We start from the raw sequence: 20,978 nt of genomic DNA, 5'->3' as shown, positions 1-20,978 counted from the left end.
TGCCTTAGGTAGTGGGTATTGGTCCTGTAGCGAGAAACGATTAATAGTTACTTTATAATCGCCGCAAATCCTGACCGTGCCATCACTTTTGAGTACTGGAACAATCGGGCTGGCCCACTCGCTGAATTCCACTGTGGAGATGATACCCTCGTGTTGCAGCCTGTCCAGCTCGATTTCCACTCTCTCCCTCATCATGTGAGCTATCGCTCGTGCCTTGTGGTGAATGGACCGTGCCTCTGGGACCAAGTGGATTTGCACCTTTGCCCCGGAAAAGTTTCCAATGCCTGGCTCAAAAAGGGAAGGAAATTTGTTAAGAACCTGGGTACATGAGGCCTCATCGACATGTGATATCGCTCGGATGTCATCCCAGTTCCAGCGGATTTTGCCCAGCCAGCTCTTTCCAAGCAGTGTGGGGCCATCGCTCGGGAGTGGCAGTTCGTGCACTATGCCCTCGTAGGTGACCTTGACCATGGTGCTGTCCAGGACAGTGATAAGCTCTTTGGTGTATGCTCTCAGTTTTGTGTGGATGGGGCTCAGGGCTGGTCTGAATGCCTTGTTGCACCACAGTCTCTCAAACATCTTTTTACTCATAATGGATTGGCTAGCGCCAGTGTCCAGTTCCATGGCTATGGGTAAGCCATTCAATTTTAGCATTATAGGTGGACATTTCGTCGAAAATGTGTGCACCCCGTGTACTTCAGCATCTGCCTCCTCTCTCTCAGGCTCAAAATTGCTTTGATCCACCATGGACCGATCTTCCTCTGCCACGTGGTGGTTAGCAGGTTTTGCAGAGCTTGCAGCTCGTCTGCAAGCTCGTTGGAGTTGCCCCATTGTTCCACACCTCTTGCAAACATACCCTTTGAAGCGGCATGAATTGGCTGAATGGAAGCCTCCACAACGCCAACAAGGTGTGAATTGCCTTGCATTCATCCTTTGTTGTGGACTCTGAGTCATCTGGGTCACCTGAGGCCTGCTGGCAGTTGCAGACTCGTGGTTTCTGTCCTGTACATTTCTGCTCACATACACAGTTCCAGTTAATTTATGAACATTGCTAGCACTTGTGTGCTGAGAGATTTGTTTGGTGTTGTCACTGGTGGACACAAACACCTGTGCTGTCGCAATGGCCTTACTGAGGGTCGATATCTCTACAGTCAAAAGTTTTCATAGGATGGTCTCGTGGCCAATGCCCAGTACAAAAAAGTCTCTGAGCATTTGCTCCAGGTAGCCATCAAACTCACATTGTCCTGCAAGTCGCCTTAGCTCGGCGACGTAGCTCGCCACTTCCTGACCTTCAGATCGCTGCCACGTGTAGAACCGATACCTCGCCATCAGCACGCTCTCCCTCAGGTTAAGATGCTCCCGAACCAGTGTACACAGCTCCTCATACGACTTATCTGCGGGTTTCACCGGAGCCAGAAGATTCTTCATGAGGCTGTAGGTCGGTGCCCCGCAAACCGTGAGGAAGACCGCTCTCCTTTTTGCAGCGCTTCCTTCTCCGTCCAGCTCGTTGGCTACAAAGTACTGGTCTAGCCGTTCGACATAGGCTTCCCAGTCCTCACCCTCCGAGAACTTCTCCAGGATGCCCACAGTTTGCTGCATCTTTGTGTTGGATTCGTATACTCGTCGGCCGTTATTGTGTTCCTAACACAGATGAGGCTGCACAAAGGGAGGTTAAAGTAACAGTGACCTCAGTCTTTAATAAGACACTGCAGAGTGAGGAACAGGTCTTCGGGGCCGGCTTATATACAGTGCTCCCAAGGGATGCTGGGATCCCTTGGGACTTCAGGAGATGAGCTCCCTGGTGGCGAAACATGGGAGTGCATGCTTTACAGATACACAACAAGTACCGCATGGTGCAACGGCAGTGGTGGGATGCAACTTCCGTTCTCCCACCCCACTGAGCACCCCAACTTCAGTGTCACTGTGAAGAGGCATCAAACAGGCCAGATCTATGCCCAAAGAAAAAAAGACTTGCATCTTTATATAGCGGCATTCATGACCTCAGGACGACCCAAAGTGAATTACAGCTTATTCAAAGAGGTAGGTTTTAAGGGGCGTCTTAAAGGAGGAGAAAGAGGTAGAGAGGCAGGGAGGTTTAGGAAGTGAATTCCAGAGCTTGGGGCCCAGGCAACAGAAGGCACGGCCACCAATGGTTGAGCGATTATAATCAGGGATGCTCAGGAGGGCAGAATTAGAGGGGTGCAGACATCTCGGGGGGGCGGTGGCGGGGGCTTGTGGGGCTGGAGGAGATTACAGAGATAGGGAGGGGGCGAGGCCATGGAGGGATTTGGAAACAAGGATGAGAATTTTAAAATTGAGGCGTTGCTTAACCAGTGCCAGTGTAGGTCAGCGAGCACAGGGGTAATGGGTGAGCGGGAATTGGTGCGAGTTACGACACGGGCTGCCGAGTTCTGGATGAGCCCAAGTCTATAGAGGGTGGCAGATGGGAGGCCGGTCAGAAGTGTGTTGGAAGAGTCAAGTCTCAAGGTAACAAAAGCACGGATGAGGGTTTTAGCAGCAGCTGAGCTGAGGCAGGGGTGGAGTCGGGCGATGTTAGGGAGGTGGACCTAGGCGGATTTGGTGACAATATGTGATCGGAAGCACCCAACAGCAAATGTTGCTTTGGCTAATGGGCGTATAGTTGGGGTTACCCATTGGGAAAATGGGTGGCTTTCTGGATTTAAGCTCATTGAGCTCCCTATTCACTTTTCTGCCCAGCCTTTGTACTGACACCAGAGCGTTCGTTTGCCAGTGCGCAGTTAATTACACAGCATTACATCAGATATACAGCACAGAAACAGGCCATTCGGCCCAACCAGGCCATGCTGGCGTTTATGTGCCACTCGAGTCTCCTCCCGTCTTTCCTCATCTAAATCTATCAGCGTAACCCTCTCTTCCCTTCTCCCTCATATACTTGTCCAGCCTCCCCTTAAATACATCTATACTATACGATTCAACCACTCCTTGTGGTAGCGTGTTCCACATTCTCACCACTCTCTGGGTAAAGAAGTTCCTTCTCAATTCTCTATTTGATTTCTTAAATTCCCTGTTTGATTACAACAACAACAACAACATGGCGCCTTTAACGTAGTGAAACGTCCCAAGGTGCTACGCAGTAGTGTTCCGAGATAAAAATTTGACCAGGAGCTGCACAAGTAGAAATTGGCGCAGGTGACCAAAAGATTGGTCAAAGAGGTAAGTTTTACGGAGTGTCTTCAAGGAGGAAAGCGAGGTAGAGAGGAGAAGAGGTTTAGGGAGGGAGTTCCCGAGCTTGGGGCCCAGGCAACAGAAGGCACGGCCACCAATGGTTGAGCGATTATAATCAGGGATGCTCAGGGGGTGCAGAGTTAAGAAGAGCGCAGACATCTCGGGGGGTGGGGGGGGGGGGGGGTGTTGTGGGGCTGGAGGAGATTACAGAGATAGGGAGGGGGCAAGGCCATGGCAAGGCCATGGAGGGATTTGAAAATAAGGATGAGAAGATTAGGGCCCAATTTCCACATTTAGGCATTGTCGCAATTTTGTATGGCATCTCAACACCGTACAAAATGGCCGTCCAGGACTGCTGCTCACAGGATAGTTTTTTTGAACATAACCTTCAGTAAGATTTGTAGCAGCAATCGGAGGCTATTTGTAAACCCTTTCTTTCATGTTTCTTTCCTATTTCCTCTTGGGATGTGGGCCAAATGAGAAGGCACTGCCTTTTTTCTTTGGTCAACTCAACAGCGGGTTGCCCAGTGGGAATCACTTTTGATCTTTGCTGTTCTGAAGAATAAAGCAGAAGCGACTGAAGTTTGCCAGGCAGTTTAGATGGCACCAGAGACAGACTACGCCCACCTGCCAGCACCCGCCCACCCGCTTGCCCCAGCAGGGGGCGTACCTGCCTGCCACTATCGACATGGGTTTCCCAATGGGACGCATCTGCGTGGCAACGTGGCTACCTCCAGCTAACATGCACCACAGTGCTGGCAGCTCAACCCCTCAGCCCTCGCGTCCTTCCAGGCCGTGCCAGTCTCCTTGCTATTGCTCAGTGGGCAGCGCTCTCGCCTCCGAGTCAGAAGGTTGTGGGTTCGATGTCCCACTCCAGAAACTTGCGCGCAAAAACCTAGGCTGGCACTCCAGCGCAGTGCTGAGGGAGTGCTGGACTGTCGGAGGTGCCGTTTTTCAGAACGGACCTTAAACCGAGGCCCCGTCTGCTCTCTCAGGTGGACGTAAAAAAAAACCCCACGGCACTATTGTGAAGAAGAGCAGGGGGGAGTTATCCCCCGGCGTCCCAGTCAATATTTATCCCTCAATCACCAGAACAAAAAACTGATTATCTGCTCACTATCACATTGCTGTGTGTGGGATCTTGCCATGCACAAATCAGCCAAGGCATTTCCGACAATGACGATCAGGGTTCCCTTTAAACAGCGCAGCCACGAGGACGTGCAGCGCTCTTCAGTTCTGGCGCCGGCGCACCGCTTTTTGAACCGGAAAGAACACGAGTGTGCGGCATTTTAAATTGGCCGCGCAGCCCCTTAAAGGTGCTGCAGTCCCTATCTCCAAAGATTAACGGGAACATTGGCGACTACACTTCTGAAAGGACCTCATTGGCTGTGAAGCACTTTGGGGCGTCCTGAGGTTGTGAAAGGCGCTCTACAACATTCCCTATAGGCCGCGTTAGCTCTCTGCCAATCCCACGCAGCCTGGCACTGGCTCTATCAACGTTAGTTTTGCTGTGAAACTGGGAGTGGGCCACGTCGCTGCTTAAAGGGGCCGTGCACCCAAAAGAAAAATAAGAGGGAACATTGCTGCTGTATATATATAGCTCGAGTGTCAGCTATGGCTCAGTGGGTAGCACACTCGCCTCTGAGTCAGGTGGTTGTGGGTTCAAGGCCCAAGTTCCAGTGACTTCAGCACAAACAATCCAAGCTAATACCCCCAGTGCAGTGCTGAGGGAGTGCTGCACTGTCGGAGGTGCCGTCTTTCGGATGAGACGTTAAACTGACACCCCGTCTGCTCTCTCAGGTAGACGTAAAAGATCCCACTGCACTATTTTGAAGAAGAGCAGGGGAGTTCTCCCCGGTGTCCTGGTCAATATTTATCCCTCAATCACCATTACAAAAAAACAGATGATCTGGTCATTATCACATTGCTGTTTGTGGGAGCTTGCTGTGCGCAAGTTGTTTGTCGCGTTGCCCACATTACAACAGTGACTGCACTCCAAAAGTACTTCATTGGCTGTAAAGCGCTTTGAGACGTCTGGTGATCAGGAAAGGTGCTATATAAATGCAAGTCTTGCTTTCTTTCTTTCTCATATGCAAGTTTTCTTTTTCATTCAGCACCTGCTTCATTCTGCGAGCCATCCAAAAAGGGGGTTGGACTGTAATGTGGGGCACCAGAGCTCTTCTGCTATCGCTCCTCATGCCTTCACTGGCCGGGAGGGCCGGCGAGGGGGCCCGGACATGACTGCTTGGCGAGCGTGGTTGTGTAGGGTGGAGCGGGCCGAGAATCCCTGTGGTGGGAGCGTTCACTCACCTGCACGCCTGGCTCCGGCCTTTCCTGCTCTCGCTCGCCCTGGTCGGAGACCGGCAGCGTCTCCAGTCCAGTCGTCTCTGAAGGGAAGAAACAGAAAACCAAGTGAAACCTTCTGCTGCGACACTTTCGCTGCACCCAGAATACGGGGAGCCTTAAAAATACAGTCCCTGAAAATCCACCGGCCTTCCGGCCCGGGGCGGATTCACCACAGGGCGGAGGGGGCTGCAGCCCCAGGCCCACCAAAGAACATAGGCCCACCAAATAAATGTGGGAAAAAAATATAAGGCCTCCCAAATAGGTTGAAATAGAATCGACAATAAGAGGGAAAAAACAAGACCGAGGAAAATAGATTCACTTGTTTATACCGATATATAGAAGTACCTGTACACACTAATGTACCGATATATAGAAGTACCTGTATACACTAATGTACCGATATACAGAAGTACCTGTACACACTAATGTACCGATATACAGAAGTACCTGTATACACTAATGTGCCGATATACAGAAGTACCTGTATACACTAATGTACTGATATACAGAAGTACCTGTACACACTAATGTACCGATATACAGAAGTACCTGTATACATTAATGTACCGATATATAGAAGTACCTATATACATTAATGTACCGATATACAGAAGTACCTATATACACTAATGTACCGATATACAGAAGTACCTGTATACACTAATGTACCGATATACAGAAGTACCTATATACACTAATGTACCGATATACAGAAGTACCTGTACACACTAATGTACCGATATATAGAAGTACCTGTATACACTAATGTACCGATATACAGAAGTACCTGTACACACTAATGTACTGATATACAGAAGTACCTGTATACACTAATGTACTGATATACAGAAGTACCTGTACACACTAATGTACCGATATACAGAAGTACCTGTATACACTAATGTACCGATATATAGAAGTACCTATATACATTAATGTACCGATATACAGAAGTACCTATATACACTAATGTACCGATATACAGAAGTACCTGTATACACTAATGTACCGATATACAGAAGTACCTATATACACTAATGTACCGATATACAGAAGTACCTGTACACACTAATGTACCGATATACAGAAGTACCTATATACACTAATGTACCGATATACAGAAGTACCTGTACACACTAATGTACCGATATACAGAAGTACCTATATACACTAATGTACCGATATACAGAACAGAATATGTACTAGCCTGTTTTATTCCACGTGTTGTTGAGAGAAATTTGCATATATATATATATATAGAGATCTAGTCTTGCAATGTTACCAGATACAGAATATATACCTATTTGACACAGAATATATGCTTTCATTGTTGAATATACTAGCCTATGTTTTCAGAATCAGAATCATATACGTGATGTAATGAACAAGACCGAGGAAAATAGATTCACTTGTTTATACCTATATACAGTAGTACCTATATACACTAATATACCTATATACAGAACAGAATAGAGTATAAAAGCAGAGAAGTCCTGCTTAACTGTACAGGGCACAGTTTTGTTCTCCGTATTTAAGGAAGGATATACTTACTTTGGAGGCAGTTCAGAGAAGGTTCACTCGGTTGATTCTGGAGATGAGGGGGTTGAGTAATGAGGAAAGGTTGATTAGGTTGGGCCTCTACTCATTGGAGTTCAGAAGAATGAGAGGTGATCTTATCGAAACATATAAGATAATAAGGGGGCTCGACAAGGTGGATGCAGAGAGGATGTTTCCACTCCTAGGAGAAACTAAAACAACGCTGCTGGTTGCAACACCAGTGCGAGTTTTGACTTCATCCCGACCTGTCCACCTAGAAGCATGCCTCCCTGGGAACTCAGGGCGGGGAACCTCTACAGACTGCAGAGAGGCAAGTAACGCCGTCCAAAGGTAAGTGCGATTGTTTTTTCTTTGAATGTTTTCTGTGATTTATGTTGTGGTGGCGTGGGCTATGTATTGGGAATGTTTTTTCCATTTTTTTTCTCCCCAGGCGTCTCTCGGAGCGCTCCCAGTCCGGCTCTTTAGCTCGGGAGTTTCCCATCCTAGCAGCAGGAAAGGTATACAATTCCTCCCTTCGCGTTGCGCCCCACACTCAGGGCCCCGATGTTACTTACTGAGGCGCAGACTACTCCTGAGCACAAACGTTACCGTCCCGTCGCCATTATCGCCCCGAAATCAGCAAAGCCGAAAATCCAGTCCGAGGAAGTGACCCCTAGCACCAAGGTAGGCATTAGAGTGGTGGTGGGGCCGGGGGGGGGGGGGTGATAGGGTCGTCCATGGGGATCAGAATCGGGACAGGGGCAGGAAAGCCCAGGAAGACCCAAGGTTTCCTTGTGGGGCCTGGAGAATTCCTGACAATTCTCTGGCTTCGTGTCACAGGGTGGCCAGCGAAAGAAACAAAAGGAAAACACGGAAAAAATGAAAGAGACAAAGAGGGCAACAAAGGAGAGGAGAATACATTAAAACTATTTGACCGCCCATGACGGATGTAACTTGCCCGTTTCAACCTCCATATGGGTTGGTGTGAGGCAACATCTCACGTACCCCGTAAAAAAAAATCTCACACCGAGGATTTCCTTGGGGCTGACAGCTCTGGGCTCAATCCCAATCACTGGCAGTGGATATTGCACGCACAGTCGCTGGAGTGGGACTTGAACCCACAACCTAGGTTGTGCCCAGCGACTTGAGCACAAAATCTAGCCTGACACTCCCAGTGCAGTGCTGAGGGAGCGCTGCGCTGTTGGAGGTGAGACGTTAAACTAACGCCCCGTCTGCTCTCTCAGGTGGACGTAAAAGTTGGACGTCCTCGGGACAGGGCCGAGAGATAACATTAAAAACTCACCAACTAGTGACGTGTCACTCCAACATTGTCAGCTGTGGCTCAGTGGGTAGCACACTTGCCTTTGGGTCAGAAAATTGTGAGTTCAAGTCCTGCTCCAGGTACATGAGCACATAAATCTAGGCTGACACTCCAAGTGCAGTGCTGAGGGAGTGCTGCACTGCTGGAGGTGCCGTCTTTCGGATGAGATGTTAAACAGAGGCCCCGTCTGCTCTCTCAGGTGATCCCATGGCACTTTTGCAAAGAAGAGCAGGGAGTTCTCCAAGATGTCCTGGCCAATATTTATCCCTCAAGCAACATAATAGAACCAGATTGTCTGGTCATTAATCACGTTGCTGTTTGTGGGAGTTTGCTGTGCACAAATTGGCTGCTGTGTTTACCTGCATTACAACAGTGACTACATGCCAAAAATACTTCATTGGCTGTAAAGTGTTTTGGGATGTCCTGAGCTTGTGAAAGGCACTATATAAATGCAAGTTCTATTTTTATCTTTTTAACAGATAGGCAACGGTACAAAGATCTGTCAATAATAAAAGTGCAAAGGATAACCTCTCTCTGAAGCACTTTATCCAATATACTTGTGCACATTTGGACATGTCTAATTCTGGATGAAGATGAAGCTATTTTGGTGGAATTATTGTCCATGTTATTTGTAGACTGTTCAGTCCCCCGCCCTCCCTTGCCTGCTGATATCATTCGCTGGGAGGAGAGGCTGGAGTCCAATGGCCTACAGGAACTGGACGTGTGAGAGCGCCCTCTGGTGTCCACACTGCTTCTGCTCGGGCTGAGTGCAAGGCCTGTGCTCAGCACCCCTGCGTGGATGAGATGGGGAAAGTCTGGACCCATCACTTCACCAAGCAGCAATAGCGCTCGACATGCTCTGGCACTGACCATTCTTGCTTTGCGAGGGATATTACCGCTTGGGGACTGGAGCACCTTTCCTCACAAGTACCCAGTACCAGCACTAAGAACTGCCCGGTCAGATAGAGCATGGCTAGTGCAATGTATTTGCTTCATGGGTTCTTTACTTACGAATTCAGAGCAACACGCGTTGCTATTAAGAACTAGTTGGTTTATTAACAACGGTTTAACAATCGCACTACACATTACCAGTTCGTCCACTAGGCTCACAACTGCATACCTCATCGTGGATGACCTCGACCCAACTGACTGGGGTTTTATTGAGTCTTGCGAACATCACGTGACTGGCTAAGCCACTCACAATGCAACAGCTCGACACATCTGTGAGCATACTCACTGGTGCATACATTACAGCTAGGCACAGAGTGAAGTTCCAAGCAGTCGGTCCCAACATATTGCCTTAGTACCAGCTTCAGAGGGTTACCCCCTACTACTCCAGAACTTCCCCTACAAGCCACACACCATCCTGACTTGGAAGTATATCGGCCATTCCTTCATCGTCGCTGGGTCACAATCCCTAACAGCACTGTGGGGGGCACCTTCACCACATGGACTGCAGCGGCTCAAGAGGCGGCTCACCACCACCTTCTCAAGGGCAATTAGGGATGGGCAATAAATGCCAGCGACACCCACATCCCAGGAACAATTTTTTTTAAACCCAGAGCAGCACTGCGCCATCTTGTGGCTTCCCCGATTCAGTGCCAATTAGGGGCATCCTTCTTCCCTCACCCAATGTCCCAAAAGACAGACTGACTGGCAACGATACTAGGAACCTGATTGAATTTGGGTATTCTCATCGGATGTGGGGCCCCTTATAGCTAGCAGACAGCTGAAACGTTCGTGCCATCAGTGTGTGGGATGAATTTGAACCCAGATGCCCGAGGTGAAGGTCACAGTCCAGTGAAGTCAAAGTACAATGTGGCGCGTGACAGCTTGGTGGCGCCCACAAGCCTTGTATTTGCTGCCACGCAGTACTGAGGGAGCACTGCACAGTCAGGGGGGGCCGTCTTTCCGATGAGACGTAAAACCAAGGCCGCAAAGTTAAGTTTCAGAGTGTGTGGAAATTGGCAAAACAATTCTCGAGTTTGCACTGAACTCAGTGTGAGTGCTGAGCACCGGATCAGGGCCCCTGGGGGATGTAAAGGATCACACGCCAATATTTATCCCTCGACCAACATCCGTCAAAAGCAGATTATGGGACCTTGCTGTGCACAAATTACCTGTAGTGTTTCCTACATTATACCACTGAGCACACTTAAAAAGTGCTTCATCGGCTGGAAAGTGCTTTGGCCAGAGGCCGGAAAAGGCACTATATAAATGCAAGTCTTTCTTTAACAAATAAAACCTCCCCAACTGTAAAACAATTTAAATGGAAAGAGGCAGAAGCTCTGGGTTGTGTGCCCGCTTTCACTTTATCCAATTTTCAAAACCCCTGAGCAGCACCTCACCCCACCCCCAACCCCTTCCCCCCCACCCCTTCTTCCTCCCCCACCCGTTCCCTCACCACCACCCATTCCTTCTCCCCCCCCACCCTTCCCCTCCACCCCTTCTCCCCCACCCTTCCCCCCCACCCCTTTCTCCTCCCCCACCCGTTCCCTCACCACCATCCATCCCTTCTCCCCCCCCACCCTTCCCCTCCACCCCTTCCCCCCCACCCTTCCCCTCCACCCCTTCCTCCTCCCCCACCCGTTCCCTCACCACCATTCATCCCTTCTCCCCCCACCCTTCCCCCCCACCCCTTTCTCCTCCCCCACCCGTTCCCTCACCACCATTCATCCCTTCTCCCCCCACCCTTCCCCCCCACCCCTTTCTCCTCCCCCACCCGTTCCCTCACCACCATCCATCCCCTCTCCCCCCCCACCCTTCCCCTCCACCCCTTCCCCTCCACCCCTTCTCCCCCCACCTATCCCCCTCACCCACCCTTGCCCCCCTCCCCCCACCCAAACAGATTCCAAATGAGAATCATGCAGGAGGCCTCTTTGCCCCCTTGGTGAACTCTGATGTGAAAGGTACATTAATGTCAATGTCACTTCCGCCACAGGTGGAACAACCACCGATTGCACGGTGCGCGCTCGACACTGACATCTCAGCAATCACATCGCAAAGGTGGCAACACAACTGACTTCGAGACTGTGCCCAGACCGCCCCCCCACCCCCCCTCCGCCCTCAGTGCCAAAATCCCGCCTTGGATATTTTGTTCAGGGTGCTCGAGATTCAATTTGTTGACTCTCTGAACTCGACCCCAGTTTGGCCATTTCTGGATCGGGAGGTTCCAATAAGAATCAGCGGTGGTACCTTTCTCTACATGTCAGCGCCCAGCCAGGACCTGGGTACGCTGGGTCAGTGGGGGTCTCCACAGGGCCTGGTGAGGGGCAGAGCCTCCACCCATCCTTTCATAGAATCAGAGAAATTTACAACACGGGAGGAGGCCATTTCGGCCCATCGTGTCCGTGCCGACCGACAAAGAGCTATCCAGCCTAATCCCACTTTCCAGCTCTTGGTCCGTAGCCCTGTAGGTTACGGCACTTCAAGTGCACATCCAGGTACTTTTTAAATGTGGTGAGGTTTCTGCCTCTACCGCCCTTTCAGGCAGTGAGTTCCAGACCCCCACCATCCTCTGGGTGAAAAAAATCTCCCCTCAAATCCCCTCTATACCTCCTACCAATTACTTTAAATCTACGCCCCCTGGTTGTTGACCCCTCTGCTAAGGGAAACAGGTCCTTCCTATCCACTCTATCTAGGCCACTCATAGTTTTATGCACCTCAATAAGGTCTCTCCTCAGCCTCCTCTGTTCCAAAGAAAACAAACCCAGCCTATCCAATCTTTCCTCAACTAAAATTCTCCAGTCCAGGCAACATCCTCATAAATCCCCTCTGTACCCTCTCTGGTGCAATCACATCTTTCCTATAATGTGGTGACCAGAACTGCACGCAGTACTCAAGCTGTGGGCCTAACTAGTGTTTTGTACAGTTCAAGCATAACCCCCCCTGCTCTTGTATTCTATACCTCAGCTAATAAAGGCAAGTATTCCGTATGCCTTCTTAACCATCTCATGAACCTGTCCTGCTGCCTTCTGGGATCTGTGGACATGCACTCCAAGGTCCCTCTGTTCCTCTACACTTCTCATTTATTGTGTATTCCCTTGCCTTGTTAGCCCTCCCCAAATGCATGCGAACTCCCTTCTAAAGGGAGTGCGGGAGGGTGAATCCCTACAATGGCCTCACAGTATAAGGTCAGGAGGCCAGTACACTGATTGAGAAGAAGCGGGGAAATTAAAATCGGGAGAGATGTATAATGAGCGAACGATCTGATATTGCCTTAAGTGAAAGTGATCCACAAGAAAAGACCTTGAGAGCTAAAAAGTGTTGGCAGTCTTCACCACAGGGCACGACAGATAACGCTAAAAAACCAGTCAAATAATCCCTGAACTCATGAACCAGTGACCTGTGGCTCAGTGGGTAGCACTCTCACCTTGGAGTCAGAAGGTTGAGGGTTCCAGTCCCACTCCAGGCACATGAGCACATAAATCTAGACTGACACTCCCAGTGCAGTGCTGAGGGAGTGCTGCACTGTCGGAGCTGCCGTCTTTCGGATGAGATGTTAAACTGAAGCCCCGTCTGCTCTCTCAGGTGGATGTAAAAGATCCCACGGCCACTATTTTAAAGAAGAGCAGGGGCGTTATCCCCGGTGTCCTGGGGCCAATATTTATCCCTCAATCAACAGAACAAAAACAGATTATCTGGTCAGTATCGCATTGCTGTTTGTGGGAGCTTGCTGTGCATTTCCCACATTACAACAGTGACTGCACTTCAAAAGGACTTCATTGGCTGTAAAGCGCTGTGGGACGTCCGGTGGTTGTGAAAGGTGCTATATAAATGGTTTGGTCAGTCACTGGGTAGGTATCACATTCGGTGACATATTAGAGGCTTCAACTCTCGAGGTGGAAAATAAATCATCACTTACTTGTGATTCCACTGCAGTACATTTGACGACACTGTTACCTGCAAACAGTTACGCAATGTTCTCCACAGATCCCTCACTCACCCGCTCCCTCCCTCCCTCCCTCCCGCTTTCAGGTAAGCTGCAAGCCTCTTGCACTGGGCTACGAGAAAACATATCTGCCTAAAGCTCATTGACTTCCCCACAAAGAGCCTATTCCACAGATGTGTTGACGTCAGTCTCTGCTATGGTAACCACGCATCTATTGTACAACCCTCTTTAAGAGCCAACAGATTGATTAAAATGGCCCTGTTTGCTCTCTTTCTGTGGGATGATACCAGAAACGCGAGGGTGTATCTACCGGGAAAGGGTCTCTTTTCTCTCGAATAAAAAAGGCTGAGGGGTGACCTAATAGAGGTCTTCAAAATGATGAAAGGTTTTGATAGAGTGGATACAGAGAGAATGTTTCCACTTGTGGGGAAGAGCATAACTAGAGGCCATCAATATAAGATAGTCACCAAGAAATCCAATGGGGAATTCAGAAGAAACTTCTTTACCCAGAGAGTGGTGAGAATGTGGAACTCGCTGCCACAGGGAGTGGTGGAAGCGAATAGTATGGATGTATTTAAGGGGAGGCTAGACAAGGATATGAGGGAGAAGGGAATAGAGGGTTATGCTGATAGAGTTAGATGAGGAAAGACGGGAGGAGGCTCGAGTGGAGCATAAACGCCGGCATGGACTGGTTGGACCGAATGGCCTGTTTCTGTAACGTATATCCTATGTAAGCCTATGAATCCTGCAGACAATAAGACTTAAGCCCATTTTTCACAAACTTCCATTTCAGTGCGGTACCTCTGCTCAGGCACATGTCTATGCAGCAGAAGAACTGTACTCACACTTTCTACTGGCGAGCACGAGAGTTCTCCGCGGTGGCGTGGCCAATATTTATCGCTCAACCAACATCACTAAACCACACGGAGGCCAAAATTATCTTTGGGGCGGATCATTTGAATGAAGTGATCATTCTCCGCCCGAATTGATGGGGTGAAGAATCGATCAAAATTGCCCTCTTTTAAAAAAAAAATAGTCAGGGCAGTGTTTGGGGCGGTGTTTGGAGCGGTAGTGCGTTGGGAGCGGGGCAGAAGGCGGGCGGAGTCATCAGCGCAGCGCTAAGCACGTCAGCGCGACGCTAATGATGTCACCGTAGCGCTAATGATGTCAGTGTGACGTGCCGCGGAGGGCTAGCGCGTAGCAACATCCCTCCCCTTCAGTTAAAGGGGAGGGGGCCGCAGCGAGCTCTGCAGCCACTTTAGTGGCACCCACCGGGCCACCAGGGAGGGGTACGGCCGGGCCAGCGGGGGTGCCCGCGCTGCCTGTTGGCGGCCCGGCCGAACCCGTGGCCGCCATTGTCGGGCCAACCGCACAGTCGGCCGACAACTAAAATAAAACAGTGACCGCGGCAGTGCGTCCTCCCCCCTTCAGGCCGGACGCACCGCAAAGCCACTGCCAGCTTCCCGCTGGGAAAAGCTGCCGGGGGTACTGACCGGCGGCGGCTCTGCTCCCGCTAGGTGGGAACACGGGGCGCCCCCAGCCCGGGGGCAATTCCACATGGGTCGGACCATCCACCTGCCCCCAGTCGGAAAGGCCTTGCCGTCCCATTACTGCCCTCTTAGAGCTGGGAATGAGCCTTAAAGAGGGGGGGGCATTTTCGGCCCCATGATCCGGTCATTGTTACATTGTTGTTTGTGGGAGCTTGCTGTGCCAAAATTGGCTGCCGCATTTCCGACATTACGACAGTGACTGCACTCCAAAAAGTACTTCAGTGGCTGTAAAACGCTTTCGGACGCCCTGAGGTCGTGAAAGGCGCTATATAAATGCAAGTCTTTCTTCTTTCTTTGACCACTCTTTGTATGAAGACGGACATTCTGTGATGATTTTATATTGTTTCCCCACTGAGCGCAGGCGGGATGGAATATTTTCAGCGTGCTCGCCAGTAACAGATCGGGGGGGGCGGGGGGCTCAGAGACAGATGGAGTGAGTGGGAGAGCAAATACAATGGCACGTCATCCAAGTGCTCTCCGTACCCATGAGCACCATCTGGCCATCAAAGATATGTGGGCAGCTGATAACACGGAGTCCTACATATGAAACTTGGTGGAACACAGAAGAATAACCCCTTTACTGGTACATAGCACAATAACAATCACGGTCTAATAGCCTAATTATACCATCCAACTATTAATGATGGAAAAAAAAATCAACTGCTAGTAGATCAGCCTACATTCCCCGATATCCTGACCTGTCAACACATGAATGCATCCATGCCCATGTTACCTCTAGACTTGACTATTCAAAAGCGTTCCTGGCTGGCCTCCCGCATTCTACCCTACGTAAACTAGAGGTGATCCAAAACTCGGTTGCCCGTGTCCTAACTCGCACCAAGTCCCGCTCACCCATCACCCCTGTGCCCGCTGACCTACTTTGGCTCCCGGTTAAGCAACGCCTTGATTTCAAAATTCTAATCCTTGTTTTCAAATCCCTCCATGGCCTCGCCCCTCCCTATCTCTGTAATCTCCTCCAGCCTCACAGTCCCCCCTCTCCCGAGATGTCTGCACTTCTCTAATTCTGTTCTCTTGAGCATCCCTGATTATAATCGCTATCATCGGTGGCCGTGCCTTCTGTTACCTGGGCTCCAAGCTCTGGAGCTCCCTGCCTAAACATCTCCACCTCTCTTTCCTCCTTTAAGACACTCCTTCAAACCTACCTCTACACTGCCTAATATCTCCTTATGTGGTTCAGGGTCAAATGTTCGTCTTATGATACTCCTGCGAAGCATCTTGGGACGTTTTATTACATTAAAGGCGCTATATAAATATAAGTTGTTGTAATTTTCCCTCCCTTTCCCCCCCACCACATTCGTAAATATTTAAATATTTCAAACTCATTATGGAAGCACTTAGGGCTTGGAGTGTACTCTTAAAGCCGGAGCTGCGGGAAACATCCATCTTTCCTGATTTTTGAAATATTGTATCCTGTGTACAGTGTGTATGTTTCTAGGGTACGCCGGGTTGCGTTACAGAGCTGCATGTAGTCCTGCACTGGGTCAGTAAGCGATGGGGAAATGTCGGATCTGTCTCACTTCAGAACACAAAAATCTAGGCTGACTCTCCAGTGCAGTGCTGAGGGAGCGCCGCACTGTCGGAGGTGCCGTCTTTCACAAGAGACGTTAAACCGAAGCCCAGTCTGTCCCGTCAGGTGGACGTAAAAGATCCCACAGCCACTTTTTCGAAGAAGAGCAGGGGAGTTATCCCCGGCGTCCTGGCCAATAATTATCCCTCAATCAACATTACAAAAACAGACTATCTGGTCATTGCTGTTTGTGGGAGCTTGCTGTGCGCAAATTGGCGGCCGCGTTTCCCACATTGCAACAGTGGCTACACTCCAAAATCACTTCATTGGCTGTAAAGCGCTTTGGGACCTACGATGGTCGTGAAAGGCGCTATTTAAATGCAAGTCTTTCCTTTCTTTCTTTTATAATGCAACTTGCTCCATTTCAGATGATAGTGCAGCACCTTCACGGTGAAACAGAACAGCCGAGAAATCAGATTGGGCGGTCCCCGTCTTTTGGGGCGCTGAAAGGATCAATGTGGCATGCGGTCTCAGCACTCATTTTGCACAAGGAGAGCACCACGTGCCAAATTGGTCCAGTCGCCCCTCCCAGACCGCCCGAAATGAGCGTTATGCCTATTTCCTACGCAAATCAGGGCCTGGCGCTGTTTACAGACCCCTTTCCCATATTCTCGCACACCATAACCCTGACTGAGGTGAGGTAATGCTGCACGGAGCAGGGACCGCTCTTTTTACCTTCCTGGTCGGGCTGGCTCAGTTTGTTGGCATAGTTGTGCCGATCGCCTCAGCACAGGAATTTAACGGAACCTTTTCAACCTTCAGCCAGGTGCTCCTGGAGATTGTCCATTGATCGAATGTCATGTGATGGGTGGATTGTCCTACAAGGAGAGATTGAGTAGGCTAGGCCTATATTCTCTCGAGCTTAGAAGATTAAGAAGTGATCTCATTGAAACATACAAAATTCTTACAGGGCTTGACAGGGTAGATGCAGGGAGGATGTTTCCCCTGGCTGGGGAGTCTAGAACCAGGGGTCACAGTCCCAGAATAAGGGGTCGGCCATTTAGGACTGAGATGAGGAGAAACTTTTTCACTCAGAGGTTGTTGAATCTTTGGAATTCTCTACCCCAGAGGGCAGTGGAGGCTCAGTCGTTGAGTATATTCAAGACAGAGATCGATAGATTTTTGGATATTAAGGGAATCAAGGGCTTATGGGGATAGTGCAGGAACGTGGAGTTGAGGTCGAAGGTCAGCCATGATCTCAGTGAATGGCGGAGCAGGCTCGAGGGGCGGAATGGCCTACTCCTGCTCCTAATTCTTTTGTGATTGGGTGTCACGTGATCGGGTGTCATGTGATTGGGCGCCATGGGTGTCATGTGATTGGGCTCCACGCGATCGAATGTCACGTGACGAAGCCGCCAGGAATACATCCAACCAGCAACCTGCCCGCTAAGCTGTGCGGCCGGGCAGGAGTCTGGAGGTCTCGCGCAGGCCGCTCACCGGATGGTTAATTTACAGCCAATGAAGTACTAGCCAAATGTATTGCACAGTAGGCGGGCAGGTGGCAAGAACAAACAATAGATAGAAACATAGAAATGTACAGCGCAGAAGGAGGCCATTTCGGCCGATCGTGTCCGCGCCGGCCGACAAAGAGCCACACGGCCCTCGGTCAGCAGCCCTGAAGGTTACATATATAACCTACGAACAATGAACAATGGCGGAAAGGTAAAGAGCACCCAGCCCAACCAATTCGCCTCACACAACTGCGACACCCCTTACACTGAAACATTCTACACTCCACCCCAACCGGAGCCATGTGATCTCCTGGGAGAGGCAAAACAACCAGATAAAGCCCAGGCCAATTGGGGAAAATTCTTCTCTGACCCATCCAGGCGACCGAAACTAGTCCATATTCGATTCCCTGCAGTACTTACCATCATATATGTGCCAGCCAACAAGAGCTTATCCAGTCTAATCCCAATTACCAGCTCTAGGTGGTTACGGCACTTTAAGTGCTCATCCAACCACCTTTTAAGTGTGGTGAGGGTTTCGGCATTCACTACCCTTCCAGATTTACAATGATTTTATACTGCACTGTATCTCCTTGGGATGCAGCTAACAACACGACCCCTGATTAACCTTGTGAGGCAGCCCCTAGCCCCTGTGCGACCTGTCCTATCTCGGATGATTGTGCTGACTTGGAGGAAGTCAAGTTCAGAGAAACCCTTTCTTTGTGGATCTATCGGCAATGAACGGAAGTTGTCAAAATGTAGCTGTCAAACTCAATTAAGAGCTGCCAATCTTAAATTTCGACCTCATCCCCAGGATATTTCTAATTGAATTAAGCATGTTGTTGATCGGTCCCTTCCTGGGGAACAGATTAATCTGTCCCAAAAAAACACTTTCTATAACCCGTGAGACCAGTCTCCATTCACAAACAATGGCAGCGCTAAATATTTACTCATCAAAGGACTTCCTGCATGCCTGCCACGTTTCCAGTCAGACTGGCTCATTTTAGTGTACACGAATCTAATATTAACTCTGCGTATACCGTGACCATAAGAAATAGGAGCAGGAGTAGGCCATTTGGCCCCTCGAGCCTGCTCCGCTATTTAATAAGATCATGGCTGATCCGATCATGGACTCAGCTCCATTTCCCTGCCAGCTTCCCATAAACCTTCACTCCTTTATCGCTCAAAAATCTGTCTATCTCCACCTTAAATATATTCAATGACCCAGCCTCCACAGTTCTCTGGGACAGAGGATTCCACAGATTTACAACCCTCTGAGAGAAGAAATTCCTCCTCATCTCAGTTCTAAATGGGTGGCCCCTGATTCTGAAACTATGCCCCCCTAGTTCTAGATTCCTCCACGAGGGGAAACATCCTCTCTGCATCCACCCCGTCCAGCCCCCTTAGTATCTTATATGTTTCAATAAGATCACCTCTCAGCATAACAAAACAGCATAATAAATCGCAAGCAAACAACAACTTGCATTTATATAGCGCCTTTAACGTAGTAAAGCATCCCAAGGCGCTTCACAGGAGCGTTATCAGACAGAACTTCACACTGAGCCACAAAAGGAGAAATTAGGGCAGGAGAGAGGCAGGTTTTAAACAATCTCTTAAAGGTGAAAAGAGAGGTGGAGAGGTTTAGGGGGGGAATTCCCGGGCTTCGGGCACTTTGAATGCTGAAGACACGGCCGGCAATCATAGAATCATAGAAGTTTACGGTACAGAAGGAGGCCATTCGGCCCATCGTGTCCATGCTGGTCCCCAACAAAAGAGCTATCGGGCCTAGTCCCACTTTCCAGCTCTTGGTCCGTAGCCTTGTATTTCAAGAGCAGATCCAAGTACTTTTTGAATGTGATGAAGGTTGCTGCTTCTCCCACCCCTTCAGGTAGTGAGTTCCAGATGGGGTGAAGGAAACTGGGGATGCTCAAGAGGCCAGAATTGGAGGAGAGCAGAGATCTCGGAGGGCTGCAGGGCTGGAGGAGGTTACGGTGATAGTGAGGGCGGGCAAGTAGATTTAATGTAAAGGTAACTTGGATGGCGTTCCATAACTCCCGTGCATTGGGAGAGATGCAGTCCACGTGAGGAGCTATAAATGAAACGTTTTATTTTCTGTTGACCTTTGAAAAAAATGCTGCTTTTTTGTCAGGGGGAAAACAATCTCCTGTCAGCTGTGGCTCTGTGGGGAGCACCCTCGCCTCTGAGTCAGAAGGTTGTGGGTTCATAGTCCCATTCCAGGGACTCCAGCACAAAAATGTGCTGCACTGTCGGAGGTGCCGTCTTTCGGATGAGACGTTAAACCGAGGCCCCGTCTCTCTCTCAGGTGGACGTAAAAGATTCTATGACACTATTTCGAAGAAGAGCAGGGGAGTTATCCCTGGTGTCCTGGCCAATATTTATCCCTCAATCAACATCACACAAACAGATTATCCGGTCATCATCACATTGCTGTTTTGGGAGCTTGCTGTGCGCAAGTTGGCTGCCGTGTTTCCTACATAACAACAGAAACTACACACCAAAAAGTACTTCATTGGCTGTAAAGCGCTTTGCGATATCCATTGGTCGTGAAAGGTGCTATATAAATGCAAATCTTTCTTTTCTTTTAATGATCGCCTTGTTTGGTTGCACTTTATTTCAATATTTAGTTAGTTTGACGTCCCTTAACTGTGATCACAGCTTGAAGCCTGAGTTGCCAGATTCATTCATTACTGTGATGTTCCCGGCTGCACACGTTAGTGCTCCATCTGCATTCGCTAATGAAGAGCTATCAGGATAGTGTGCAGCAACGCCCGACTATTTAAATAGGCTGCAGATGGCGGCAGATTCTGCCTGGTGCACAACTACTTGTCAGCTCCGACAGACTTCATTGCCTCTCAAAAGCCTCCCACGGTACGGCAGGCAATTAATAGAGCAAATAATGAGAATGACTTGGAATATGAGAATGGCCGTGAAGGTAGTGCTTCAAACCCACTTCACACTGAATACAGCGCCTTCGACATGGAAAAACATCACAGAGCCGTGATCAGGAGCAACTGGGCACGAAGCCAAAGAAAGAACGTGTATTGATATAGCGCCCGTAACGACCTCAGGA

At 49.5% G+C, this 20,978-nt stretch overlaps 1 protein-coding gene across 2 annotated transcripts in view; it reads right to left on the bottom strand.

Moving 5' to 3' along the window:
- The window catches only part of LOC139233174 (adenylate kinase isoenzyme 1-like), a 220,494-nt gene that overhangs the window by 101,884 nt on the left and 97,632 nt on the right, over nucleotides 1-20,978 (bottom strand). For both annotated transcript variants that reach the window (XM_070863777.1, XM_070863778.1), the window contains one exon: nucleotides 5,518-5,594. In XM_070863777.1, coding sequence (XP_070719878.1) covers nucleotides 5,518-5,594 — 77 coding nt within the window. The remainder of the gene's footprint in view (nucleotides 1-5,517; nucleotides 5,595-20,978) is intronic.

This window comes from Pristiophorus japonicus, chromosome 20, assembly GCF_044704955.1.
Source record: "Pristiophorus japonicus isolate sPriJap1 chromosome 20, sPriJap1.hap1, whole genome shotgun sequence".
NCBI lineage: Eukaryota > Metazoa > Chordata > Chondrichthyes > Pristiophoridae > Pristiophorus > Pristiophorus japonicus.
This window is presented reverse-complemented; position numbering and strand designations above follow the sequence as displayed.